Source organism: Crinia signifera, chromosome 4, assembly GCF_055691185.1.
Source record: "Crinia signifera chromosome 4, ASM5569118v1, whole genome shotgun sequence".
Classification (NCBI taxonomy): Eukaryota; Metazoa; Chordata; class Amphibia; order Anura; family Myobatrachidae; genus Crinia; species Crinia signifera.
Genome location: NC_139220.1, coordinates 155,686,115 through 155,699,249, shown reverse-complemented (window position 1 = coordinate 155,699,249; position 13,135 = coordinate 155,686,115). Strand labels below are relative to the sequence as shown.

At 41.6% G+C, this 13,135-nt stretch overlaps 1 protein-coding gene across 2 annotated transcripts in view; it reads right to left on the bottom strand.

Moving 5' to 3' along the window:
* CPED1 (cadherin like and PC-esterase domain containing 1) overlaps positions 1–13,135 on the bottom strand; it is a 265,135-nt gene that overhangs the window by 188,239 nt on the left and 63,761 nt on the right. For both annotated transcript variants that reach the window (XM_083182819.1, XM_083182820.1), the window contains 2 exons: positions 9,859–10,001; positions 6,345–6,417 (listed from right to left, as the gene is read on the bottom strand). In XM_083182819.1, coding sequence (XP_083038945.1) covers positions 6,345–6,417; positions 9,859–10,001 — 216 coding nt within the window. The remainder of the gene's footprint in view (positions 1–6,344; positions 6,418–9,858; positions 10,002–13,135) is intronic.

Sequence of the window (13,135 nt, the reverse complement as noted above, 5' to 3'; positions counted from 1 at the left end):
CCCCGCACATCGCCTCCCCCACCCCCAGCCCTATCTCCTGTTTCTGATACCTAGAGATCTACACAAAGCTGAGCAGGAAGGACTTCTTAAAATAAACCTTCCCTGTGGATCTGTGAATTATTCCTGCAGGTTCGAAATGCTCCACACATATGTGAAGTCGCACTGGGGTGGAGCGGTGTGGCAGATTTTCTTTAGGGCAGGACATTGTCTATTCGGACAGTCCCAGGCCCCAAATTCCTGTTGGCGGCCCTGTGTACATAATAGGCAGCAACACTGCTAACATAGCACACTGTGCCCAACTGACTCTCAGAAAGTTGCATGGCCTAGAGCAGCGGTTCTCAAACTGTGGGTCCTGACCCCAAAGTGGGTCCCGATCTTCCCAGCATGGGGCTCCATGTTGCTGACCATCAGGCTGGCTACTTTTCTAATCTCAGTCACTGATGCAAGGAGTCTGAAAAATCTGTTGAATTGTCTATTATTTTAGTCTCCTCCCATCACTTTGTGCCTCCACAATGCTGCCATGTATGTGCTGTCTGCTGCCTACACATGTTATGTGGTGACTTTCTGCAATAACTTGCTGGGGTCCTGTAACTATTTGAATTGTCTGATGGTGTCCCAGAACAAAATAGTTGAAGACCCCTGGCCTAGAGTAAGCGAGGCCTACCAGGGAATAACCCAGTTCCTCATTGACAAAGCACATAGTTACATTCTCTATATGGGGGAGATTCTCTAAGAATCTCCGCCCCCCCTTCGCCGCCCATCGCATTTATAATTATCGCATATGTTGTAACATATGCGATAATTATTGCAAAGGACAGCTCTTGCGTTAAGAGCTGTCCTTTGCGGTGAGAGTCGCCGGGTCCCAGCAGGTCCCGGCCGCTCCCCCCTCCCTCACACACCCGACGCTGCTGCTGCGCCGGGCTCTCCTCCTCCCTGCACCCGGAAGAGGATCAGTGCAGGGAGGAGGTCACAGGTCCGGGTAGCACAGCTCTGTGCTGCCCGAACACAGGTGAGGGGGCGATGCGGGGCGGCGGGGGGGGGGGCGGCACGGGGCGGTGGAGGGTTGCGGTAGAAGCCCATTGGCTTCTATGGGGCATCGCCATTTTTCTGGCGATGCCCCCCGCCAGGTTACCCGGCGGGGGATGCTTACAGCATCCCAAAATGCGCTAAAAACCCCGATAACGGGGTTTTTACCGCATTTTTCGCTTAGAGAATCTCCCCCTATTACTTTATACTTAAATTAGAGTCAGGCCTTCAGTGTGGGCTGTGTCTGTTAAACACCTCTGCAGTGGTGTTTAACAGACACCTTCCTGAAGCATTGTCACATAGAGTTAGAGCACATAGAGGCAGATTCAATTGTTCTTAACCCCAGCTGCCACTAGATGGTACCAAAGGAGCAATTCAATCTGAACGTTCAGGCACTAAGGCAGCCGGGGACACACATTTCAGCCTGAGGTGAGTGCTGCAATGTGTGAAAATACTGTAGGATAGCTGCTCATATGGCAGTACAAGACATGCATGCCCAATGGGGGCAACAAATGAATAGCCGTAGTGGGTGCCCAAAAAACAATTAAATCTTAAGCTGTGGACACACGCTTTGATTTTTCTGTTTTGATTAGATTTTGCTTATAGAAGCAAAATCGAATGCACATCGAATGGTTTTTAGGACACTTTCGATCTGCATTCGATTCAATGCGCTCTCCCGTTTTCTCAAAATCGAAAAGAAAAAAGACTGTGAAACCAAAGAAATATCGAATTCGATCCAGTAAATCAAATGTGTACAATGTACCATGAATGTAAATCGAAATCAATATCTAATGCAAAAGTACAGATCTAATGCCAAATTGAATGGGAAGATCTAATGCCAGATCTAATAGAAAATCAAATCTAACATCGAATCTGAAGCAAAACGAAGTGTGTGTACACAGCTTTACATGCACAAGCATTTTCATTTAAAATAAAACAGTAATTATAATCATAACTGTATGTATATATAAACTTAGAAAATAACAAGCAGAACTATAACACTGGCCTCTCGCCCCCGTAGCACTGTATGTGTTTGCGTTAGGTTTTAGCTACAATATCACATTGGAAATGATTCAACACAAAACTATTATATATGGGATAAATCTGATCCTATTTTATAGCATATAACTAAGCAGTTTTGCAGCTGGGAGAATCATAAAGAAATCCCACTGGGACTCATTTTTGAAGATTTATATATTCCTGAATGTGAGATCATTTAGTCAGATGGATTTATCTTCCTTTTTTATTAGTATTGTGATTCTCAGCTTAGATTAGTTTGGAAACCTCAGCAGCACTGTAGTACGCCTATTTGGGCCTTATTCTGAGTGATGTGAGGTGAGTTAGGTGGCGATGATCTAGTGCACTGCTGAAAATCACTGCAAATACATTCCTCTCACAGGATTTTGAAAAATGTGGTTGTCCAAACCAGAAATTGGTTCACTAAGCAGGTAGACTAGTCAACCCAGGGTTAATGAAACTGAAATACAAAGCAGAAATATGCAGTGTGACAGATCCAGTGAGGAGTGGGTTAATACAGATTTTGTGCAGACACACCTGTACATATACTTAACACAGTGGTGGCAGTCAGGGGGTAACTAAAACTTTGGGGGGATGGAATAATATTACTGACTGTCAAAATGCCGACATTCATTATGACAAAACAAAAAATGCAGGCATTTAACAAGTTGACATGTCAAAAAGTCGACATGCTTTTTGTCATGATTTATTTTCTTTAAAAACTACTTGTTCTTACTCCAGGATCCAAATGGGCATATAGTTAGCTCATAGCAGTGTGCGAGGCACTGGGCTGAAGCATGGCGAGTGCATGAGAGGGGGCGCGGTACACTTACGCAGTGTCCATTTTCATTTATGACCCATGTCCAAAGAAAAAACTTTTTGACCTGTCAACAATTTAAATGTTGGCATTTGGACCCTGCCAGCATTGTGACCATGTCGGCATAATGAATGTCGGCATTTTGATGACATCAATATTTTGATTGTCTACTAATCCTTGAACGTTAGTATTTTGAATATCGGGAAATCACACTGAACCATAGCAAAATATTCAAAGCACCCCCCCCCCACCCCCTTCCAAAAGGATGTAGCATCTAACATAAGGTGTGTGGGGGAGCGGGGCTTGTCCTTGTGGACAAATATTAGGGTTGGGGGGGGGGGTTTATAGTACACAACATGCAAAGTGTATGGTGGAAGGGGCGAGAGGACATATTGGGGGCTGATGGTCAGTTCTCACCCTTCACAATGTATAGTGGGGAAGGGGGTCAGAGAACATATTAGGTGGGGGGGTCAAACCACATATTTGGGGTGGGGGTGAGTGTGAGTGCTCAACTTGCATAGTTTGTATCATGTCATGGTATCTCCCAAAGACTCACCCTGTGAGCAATCGAGTGAGATCCAATGTCAATCTGCTCTTTATGCAGTTAGTTAAGGGGAATAGCTCTGTTACTAGAGGGAATAGATCATATACTAGGGGGTTATCCAATTATTTTTATTATTATAAACATCATCCTTTATTTATATTGTGCCACAAGGGATCCACAGCGCCCAATTAAAAAGAACATAAACAAGTAAGCAAATCAGATCATGGCACCCCAGAGTATCGGAATTTTTTCACGGCACCCCTAGGCAAGTTTCTCATTGAAAAAGTCAGAAAAAAATATAAAGGTAAGTATAATGTGTCTATATCTCATCCTAAGGGTTATTTATGTGGTAATGGACAGGATTCACTTCTGTTTTTCAACAATTTGACTATTATATTGGCCATAAATAACTTGAGTTTGTCATGGACCACCAATCCAAGGCATCCCTGCAAGTCTCTAAAGGCACCCCAGGGTGCCACGGCACACAGTTTGGGAACCACTACAATAGAGGACAAGTACAGGGTACATAAACATATCTGCATCAGCAAACAACACTGAGGTGGCAGAAAACCTCAGACTGAAGATGGTTTAGGTATGAGTAGGAAATGCACATGAGAGATTACATTATCAATAAACTATGAGGGCGGGGTGTAAGTCATGTCGACCTTTTATAAGTGTGGACATATGGCCTGTTTACCTACACAGGGTCGAACCAATGACCCATACTCATATAGTTCATGGGTGCCCAATCGTGTGATAAATTAATTATAGTTATAAACAGACATTCGCACCTGTTTATTTTATTAACTAAATCTCTATAGTTTATTTACATAAAATGTTGTTAGTGCGTGTAAAATCTACATAAAATAAATAAATGCAATGCAAAGCCTTACTCACGACCACCCAATAAAATGCAAAAGTTAGGACATTTTGGAACTTTAAAAAAGTTATGTTCCTGACCTATGAACCAGAAACACCATTTAAATGTCTTCACCCTGACTTCATTGGAGCAACTTATTCCGAATCACAGATACTCATATTTGCTGTATTCTGCATGGGACGCTCTGATACACTGTCCAGTAACACAAATAGTTATCTCCCCTTATATTGTTCTAACATGCATGTATCTGTACAGACAGGTGTAGTTATGAAAAATATGTGCATTAGGCAACAAACAGCGAAGAAATTGTATTTGTGCCGTAGGCTTTATTTCTCTACATTTGTAAATTACCCTTAATATCATAAATACACACTTTGCATGAAGCCACATGAAACATTTGACACATTTCTTCATGCATTATAAATACACTTTACAATCTATTGACATGTTCAGTCTAATATTTACTATATTCTATTTATGCTATTTTAAATGCATCATTTATTTGTTAATTTATTACCAGTTATTTATATAGCGCACACATAACCCGCAGCGCTTTATAGAGAAGAGTTGAACATTCACATCAGTCCCTGCCCTAGTGGAGCTTCAAATCTATATTCCCTACCACATGTACATGCACAAACATTCATTCTAGGGTTAATTTTGATGGGAGCCAATTAATCTACCAGAAACGGAGTAACTGGAGGCAGGGGCGGATTGGCTTACCGGGAAACAGGGCCATTTCCCGGTGAGCCGGCCCAAAACTCCACGCTCCCCCCTGGACTACCCACATCTTTGCCCACATTCAAAATGGCCACAGGAGGGCTGCTGTGCATGTGCAGTAGCGCACAGCATCTCCCATGGGCTTTCATGTGTGGCGGCAGCCTCCCTTTTCCCCATCCGGAGGCAGCAGAAAGGAGCAGGTGTGCTCCCCGCATTACAAACACCGCCCCGCCCCCCGCATTACATCAGTGGCTGCCACCCCCGCATCCCCAAATTACATATGACCCAGCCTCCTCCCCCAATTACATACGCTCCACCGCCAGTACCTCCCCCCAGGCTGCCGCTGCTGCCAGCAATCTCCCCCCATCCCCCCCCCCATCCAGATACCCCCCCCCCCCAGGGCTGCCACCACTGCCAGCACCACCTCCCCCCCCCCCCTTCACACCCCCTGGGCTGCTGGAAGAGTTTTTTTCCTGGGCTGGATTGCATACCCAATCCCCCCCTGACTGGAGGAAACCCACACAAGTACAGGCAGAGGCAGAACTCTGGGAGGCAATGGAGACATCTGCCACCGGGCTCCTGCTCTCAAGAAGGCACCTCTCCTCCACTGCCAGTTTAAATCCATTAAATAAAAGCCATCAAAATCGCTTTTGTGGCTGAGTTCTGAAATATATATATATATATATATATATATATATATATATATATATATATATATATATATATATGTGTGTGTTCTCCCTCTCTTTCTGTATATACATACAGTATATTATATATAATTCATAACAGACTATATATATTTTGAATAACGTTGTGTGTGTGTGTGTGTGTGTGTGGGGGGGGGGGGGGGCACCAATATTCATCTTGCCTCCGGGCAACTGGGACAAACTTACGCCACTGAGTACAGGTAGAATATACAAACATTACACAGTCCCTGCTGCCCATATTTCTAGGCGACAGACAAAACTGCAAGTGACTTTTGTAACTTCAATACTTATTTAAATATTTTAACTTCATATAAGTAATGATACATTTTTATGCTAATTCCAACATAAATTCACAAAACAGCGTTTGTGAAATTTACTATTATACAATCATCATTAAGATTCCATTTTAACAGCTGCATTTAACCCAGTGGTCGCCAACCACTACCAGATGGTGGTGAAATATAGATAGAGGTGAAATATGACCTCTGGCGTGCATGAACCAAAGGAGCAAGAATAGTTGGAGCATTCACAAATCAGTGAATAACATCACAAACTATCCTGGACAAGATGGCGATGGAGATTGTATACAATAAGGTGCCCAGATCCAAGTCATAGACATAGGGGGAAATTTACCTCGAGCAATGATGGAATTGAGGCACTGCTGTATCCAATGTCAAAGGTTAATAGTTGAAACCATTTATTGGACCTGAAATAAATGATACAATTATAAATATGTATTGTTACAATGACAATTGCTGCTGCTGTAGATACTTTTGATCTCAGGCAACATTAATTTACTGTACAGTTATTAAAGTACAATACAGTACTGTTGGCATCCTGAGTAGAACAAGGGACTAATTTAGACTTGATCGCAAAGCACATTTTTTGTCAAATGTATAAAACCATGCAGTTGGGGCAGATGTAACATGTGCATGCAGGGAGTGTTAGATTTGGGTGATTTATTGTTTCTGTGCAGGGTAAATACTGTCTTCTTTATTTTTACACTGCAATTTAGATTTCAGTTTGAACACACCCCACCCAAATCTAACTCCTCTGCACATGTTACATCTGCCCTAATTGCACAGTTTTGTCCATTTGAGAAAAAAGGGGCTTTGTTTCCACTTAAGTACATATTCCACATAAATGTAATAGTCTTCCAAATAAGGTAAATTTAAAAAAATAATAATAATAATAATCTAGGACTAGTTTTTTATCACTGAGAGTTTGTTTTAAAATAAAGTAGACATTAAACTTGCGTTTTCTGATCACATGTCAATAAACTATGAATAGGTGTATGCATAAAGCATGTATTAATAACCATTTTGTACTCGCCACACACTAGGTTGATGATTATCATGAGTAGCATTTTAATCCCCTTTCTCTCATGTTTGTACTCTTCATTTCCCCAATCTTCCTATCATTCATCTCTGCCCCCATCTCCCTGACTCTTCATCCCCTTGTGTCCCATCTGTTACCCCAAATCCTCCTCCTGGCAAATGCCTTTAAATTATGATAATAGCACTAAATGAGTAATAGAGCTGCCACCACATCATGCCATTTAAGGGACAGAGCAGAGCTGCTGCACATGCCCAGTGTACCAGCTTATTCTACCACATTCACTGTATGTGTGGATCTGAGCCCTCAAACATTGCAATGGACCAGAGAGTAGCTGCCAGGAGGAAGTGACAGGTGCCTTACCATGAAGTGGAAGATTGTGAGCTTAGAAAGTGCAGTACTGGTTCTATTATGTTTGTGTATTTATTTATTATATGTTTAACATTTTCCTGACCACTTAACTTATTTAAATATTACATACAGTATCCAGGGTATAAAAAGACCAATTTTCAGGGCTGTTACCACTCCCCCAGACTCCCATACTTACATCCAATACGCTCTAGAGTGAGAGATTTTGGTTAACATTTGGAAATCCCCCTCTAAAAATCCTGCGTTTTCCACTGCTTCCCATGTCATATCTATTCCACTACCTCTTTGTCTTCCTGTATCCCATATCACATCACCTCACCTCTCCTGACTCCCTCTCTCTCATCTCTGTCCCCCTTGCCCACTCCCCTTCTTCATGTCTCTCATCTGAGTCCTTCTAATCCCGCTAGACATGTCATGGATATGCTACATGTTAATGGTTGGTGCGGCCATCTGAGTCAAGTGAACACTGCCCATAACAGCAACTGTGACAACTGAGAGCGGGCAGCAGAACTGTTGGGAGGAGCAGCCAGCTGTACAGGCTGGAGGAAAATCCAGTATATCAATGTGAACAGTGACCATCACAGCAAATGTTATAGATGTAGATCACAGCATGTGAGTGGTATTCTTTGCAACAGGGTTGTTGTGGCTTGCTGCACTTTACCTGACATGGTTGTATCCCATGCAAGTGTTATATCCTGCTATATCTGTTGGCTGTGATGAAGCTGCCTGTGACCTCTGACATCCTTACCAATATTTCTATCCAGAAAATTTCTGAGCATCTTTTGGGGAAAAGGAATATCCAGTTAAGTGATTACAGCGCTAATTCTGCCAAACACTCTGCCTAATGAGCTTTAAATCCGCAGCATTAAGTTTGTGCCTGCTGACATTTAACTTAATAAAGTGAAGGAAAAGGAACCAGATATAATTTAATTACATGGTTCCAAAAGGAATTTACTTATACAGGTGATTACATTAACTACATTCAAACTGGGACTCAAGGTAAGGGCCTTTTTTACTTAAGCTGAGATGACTTCACAATTTGTGCTTGCGAAGAAAACCTCTTATATTGACTTTTACACACTATACAATTGTTTCTTCCAAGAATTTATCTCATAATTGCCTACCCTCCAGGAATGGCCCGGAGGGTCCCCAAGGTCAGCTGGTGCTTACAGCCCCAGGACAGATTGACAAGTATCCCGCTATCCCCACCCCCTCAACCACCCACAATAGAGTACAAGTGGGTGGTCTGCGCAGGATTCATCGTAGCCTTGCCCCCGCTATACAGTGACTGCTTTATAGGTACTGTTTAATAAGGGGCAGAGCTATAATGAAGAGATATGATCTGACCACAGACATCCTGCCTTACTGCCGGCCATGCCCTCAATTCTCCTACAATGCTGAATAGGCAAGTATGATTTATTGGCCTAGTGATCAGAAGGAAAGATCACGCCCTTATACACACTGCACAGGCTATCTGTATAGCGGGCGGCTGCCTAATCAAAATAACAATTTAATAATTGCCTGAACATACACTTTGCATACTTTTCTTATGAAAATGGGACCCATAAATCAAAAAGGCTACTGCTGCCTGTGTTGTCTCCATGGTGGCAGCCCGGCATGCAGTAACGCACAGGAAGAGATCCCAAAATCATCATGTTTGGACATGACATTAGTACAGGACATACAGTATTGGAGAATAATCCTGACTTATGTAATATTCTTTATATAGATGACCCTACCTTCCAGGATCTGCTGCGAATGGAACTACTCCCATTGAAAAACAAGACACCTTGCTAAGAAGCTCCATGTCTGCAGGGACTGGGCACTGCTTTAAGGGTTTTGGATAGAGAAAATATCTCATCGCAATCCTCTCACAAGTTGTCGGGAAGTTGGCGCTTGGGGATAGACACCCTGCTGTTTTGAGGGAGTGTCCAAAAACACGTAGGCGTGCCCAGGTGTTTTAAGGGAGTGTATTTGACTTCAGCGCTGGCCTCGATCAGCCAGTCTCTGTCGCAGAGTTGTGGAAGAATAAAACTTACCCACATTTACAAAGACTGGAAAAATCATTAGATGGTTCGTGATTTACACAGGGTAACTTTTCAGATGAGCGATTAGGTCTGAATTAGGTTCTATACCCAGGATTCGCAGCTATGAATGGAGGAATGGGAATAACTATCAGACCCACAAACTGTGCCATTTTTCCTAAGGTGGGGGTGAGCCCTAATGAATGTGACAGCCCAGAGCCATCCCCTGTCCAGCAGTCTCTGCTCTCCACGCAGTGAAAGTAGGTATGTATGGAGCAAATCCTGCAATGCGTTTAGCTCTCAGAGGTCTGTATAAATAAATTCTCTTTCAGTATGAATGAGGAAGTATATTATGCTCAGGTAATAATAAAGTTCTATTGTATTTGACACATATCGCACTTTATTCTACTTTTTGTTACCTGTTCAGTGCATTTTGTCCTGTGGCACTGGCTTCACTCATTACCTCCAAGGTAAGTAACAATTTGCTAATCATCTCCTTTAAGGCGTTAAACTTTTTTAATGGAGACTTTGACTCGAAGAACCGTTCATAAAAGCGCTTTAACTGTAATGGGGGTGACACAAATACCAAACATTTTTCAAAATGCATTAAGAACACTTTCACATCATGCTATTTTCTCTGATTAATTGATGCTGCTTTCAACCATTTATCACTCCCTCAAGATGTCAGTCACCTGCACCTGTATTTAGAAACTAGCATTCCCAAATTGCTATAATTTTCCACATTCATACACTGGCCTGAAAAACACTGTCATCAAAATCCACCATGTTCCACAGAGAATGCTGTTATCACAAAATGCAGAAAAGCCATGCCACTTAGCTCTGCCATACCAAGATATAACACACGCATTAGCAGTATTTTAGGTTATTCCAGTACATGCTATAAACACTATGCTGTTTATTTAATCTACTTTACCACATATAAAACACTTGTCAGTCTAAACATTTATACTTGCCATTCTTTACATTTACAGCAGTGGCATCCAAATAAATGCGCATCACTTAATAATAAATGGTCAATGTATATATGACTCAATAACACAATAAGAAAATTTTAGAACAAAGAAAAACACCCATTAAATAATTAGGAATTTTGCAGAATGGACTTCCTTTGGACCAATGCTCTTGTTACACTTCTGTGGTTCTTCGAGTGAATGATCTAAGGCCATAAACATTCTTAACATTTGTTTTGGATCAGTGAAAACTGTTTTGCTTCTGGGCAAAGTACCGAATGCTTAATTAATTGGTCAACCAGTTTGAATTGTTAAGAAGCTCATTTTAACTTTTTTTTTTCTGGCATCGGATTAGAAGACATAATCCAAAATATTTGTGCAGCTTGAAAAGTAATCAAAAAGCACCGATTGCAGACTATTTGTATTTTACATTATTATATATTAAGCTAAAGAATGTACAGTATAAGGTAGTAGACATGCTAATTTCTTCAGGAGATATAATTATCTTATACCACTGACCTGAAAAGCCACAAGATCACGCAGCAAGTCAGGATGTAGGTCAGTGGAAAATGGTCCAGACACTTGAGAATCCTTTTTGGGTACCTATCACAGTTTAACCTGGGAAGGTCCCAGGTGAGCTGTAGTGCTAAAGCATACCTCATGACCCTCTCCAGGAGGGACACATTGCTCTGCTCCTGCATTTCCCTCTTAATGCATGATTGCTATCACCTGTGTTGCAGCACCTTTCTAATCCATCATCCTGTTCAACACAGATGAAGGTAATCATACATTAAGAGGGAAGACCAGTAACAGAGCATTGTGTCCCTCCTGGAGAGGGTCATGTTGGGAGGTATGCTAACGAATAACCCTAGTTGTCAGACCCAAGCCCATAGGAACATAACTTTCCCTGGCTGTGGTGAGTGCCAGCTCCAAGTTGCATGGGAGATCTTATGTGAGTAGCCACATCTCCCACATATGCACTGGAGCTGGCCATGCAGGGATATACAGTGCATCTGAGAAGGCAAGTCAGATGCTTGGTTGCATAGGGAGAGGTATCAGCAGTAGAAAGAAAGAAGTAATAATGCCACTGTATAGGTCATTGGTACAACCTCACCTAGAGTATTGTGTTCATTTCTGGAGGCCATATCTCCAGAAGGATATAAATACATTAGAGACTGTACAAAGAAGGGCAACTAAAATGGTGCATGGCCTACATCACAAAACATACCAGGAAAGACTAAAATATCTTAATATGTATACTTTAGAGCAGAGAAGGGAAAGGGGGGACATGATAGAAACTTTCAAATATATCAAGGGTTTTAACAAGGTACAGGTGGGAGACATTCTTCACAGGAAGAGGAGCAACAGAACACGAGGACATGCACTGAAACTAGAGGGAGGAAGATTCAGGGGAAAAGTGAGGAAGAATTTTTTTCACAGAAAGAGTAGTAGATAAGTGGAATAGCCTCCCATCAGAGGTGGTAGAGGCAAATACAGTAGTACAATTTAAACATGCTTGGGATAGTCATATTGATATCCTTACAAAAAAATAAGGATCAAATATGGTTTGAGGTAACATGTTTAAAAAAAGGGGCAGACTAGATGGGCCAAGTGGTTCTTATGTGCCGTCAAATTCTATGTTTCTATGTTTCTATCAGCACTAAGTGGGGATCCCTGGAGGCGGGAGTGTTCACTCCCCTGCTCTGACATACTCAATGTTAATACATCATTTCGGGGTAGCTTCCTACTTCATCTCAGTAGTGAAGTGCTGTAGTGGTACAGTATGTGTGCTCCCTAACCTCCCTAACAGTGAGATGAAGCGGATTAGAGGGAGAGAATTGAAGTGCCTACAAGTCTCACAGAGAAATTGGGTTGAAATTGAGGATTTTGGAAGATTTTTCATCCCCCAACTGTCCAGCCTTCGCTGATCAGCCGTGGCCATACAGTATATAAATATAGGCTGATAAAAGCTCGGCTGGAAAACTTTATTCCTTATTTGCCCTATTGTCAAAATATTATGACATTTATATAATAAATAGGATGCAAAAAAAATTCTAATTAATTTGAAGTATCTTTTTTTCTGCAACTAGAAACATCAATGATTCCAGCTCTGGTACACCTGAAAAAATAATTAGATAAACCTGGAGCAGACAATTGTCACTCAGATTAATTGGGTAAGTTTAAAAACTACAATCTCTTTCTTTTTTTTTTTTTTTTTATTTCCTTTTTATTCAATTTCTTATGCATTTAAAATAACATAACAATACAGAGACATTCCACATTACATATACATATAACATTGATATAACAAACTCACTTACTAACAATACACAAAACTTGCCCGCTCCCAGCCCTCCCCTTCTTCCGTTCCCATGCCCCACTCAGCTGACTGTCTCCTCCCCATATACCCTTGTACCCTGCCTCCCCTGTATCTCTTTTGTTAAGACCTCACTTTGCTAGATGGATTCCGATGTCTACCTTTCCTCCTGCGCCCACTTCAAATAGATTTTATTACTTTTTTTTTTTTTTTTGCTGGCTTTGGCCTGGTATTAGAATAATCAGCCTATTGTGACCCTGCTTCTAGATCTGGCTGGGTATTTATACTCACCCTGTGTATCTAATATAATTTTATTTCTAATTTCTCTATATGCTTATTCGCAGACAACACTATACCCCCCCCCCTTTTTTTTTTTTTTATTTAACTTTACTTTGTGTATATATGTAT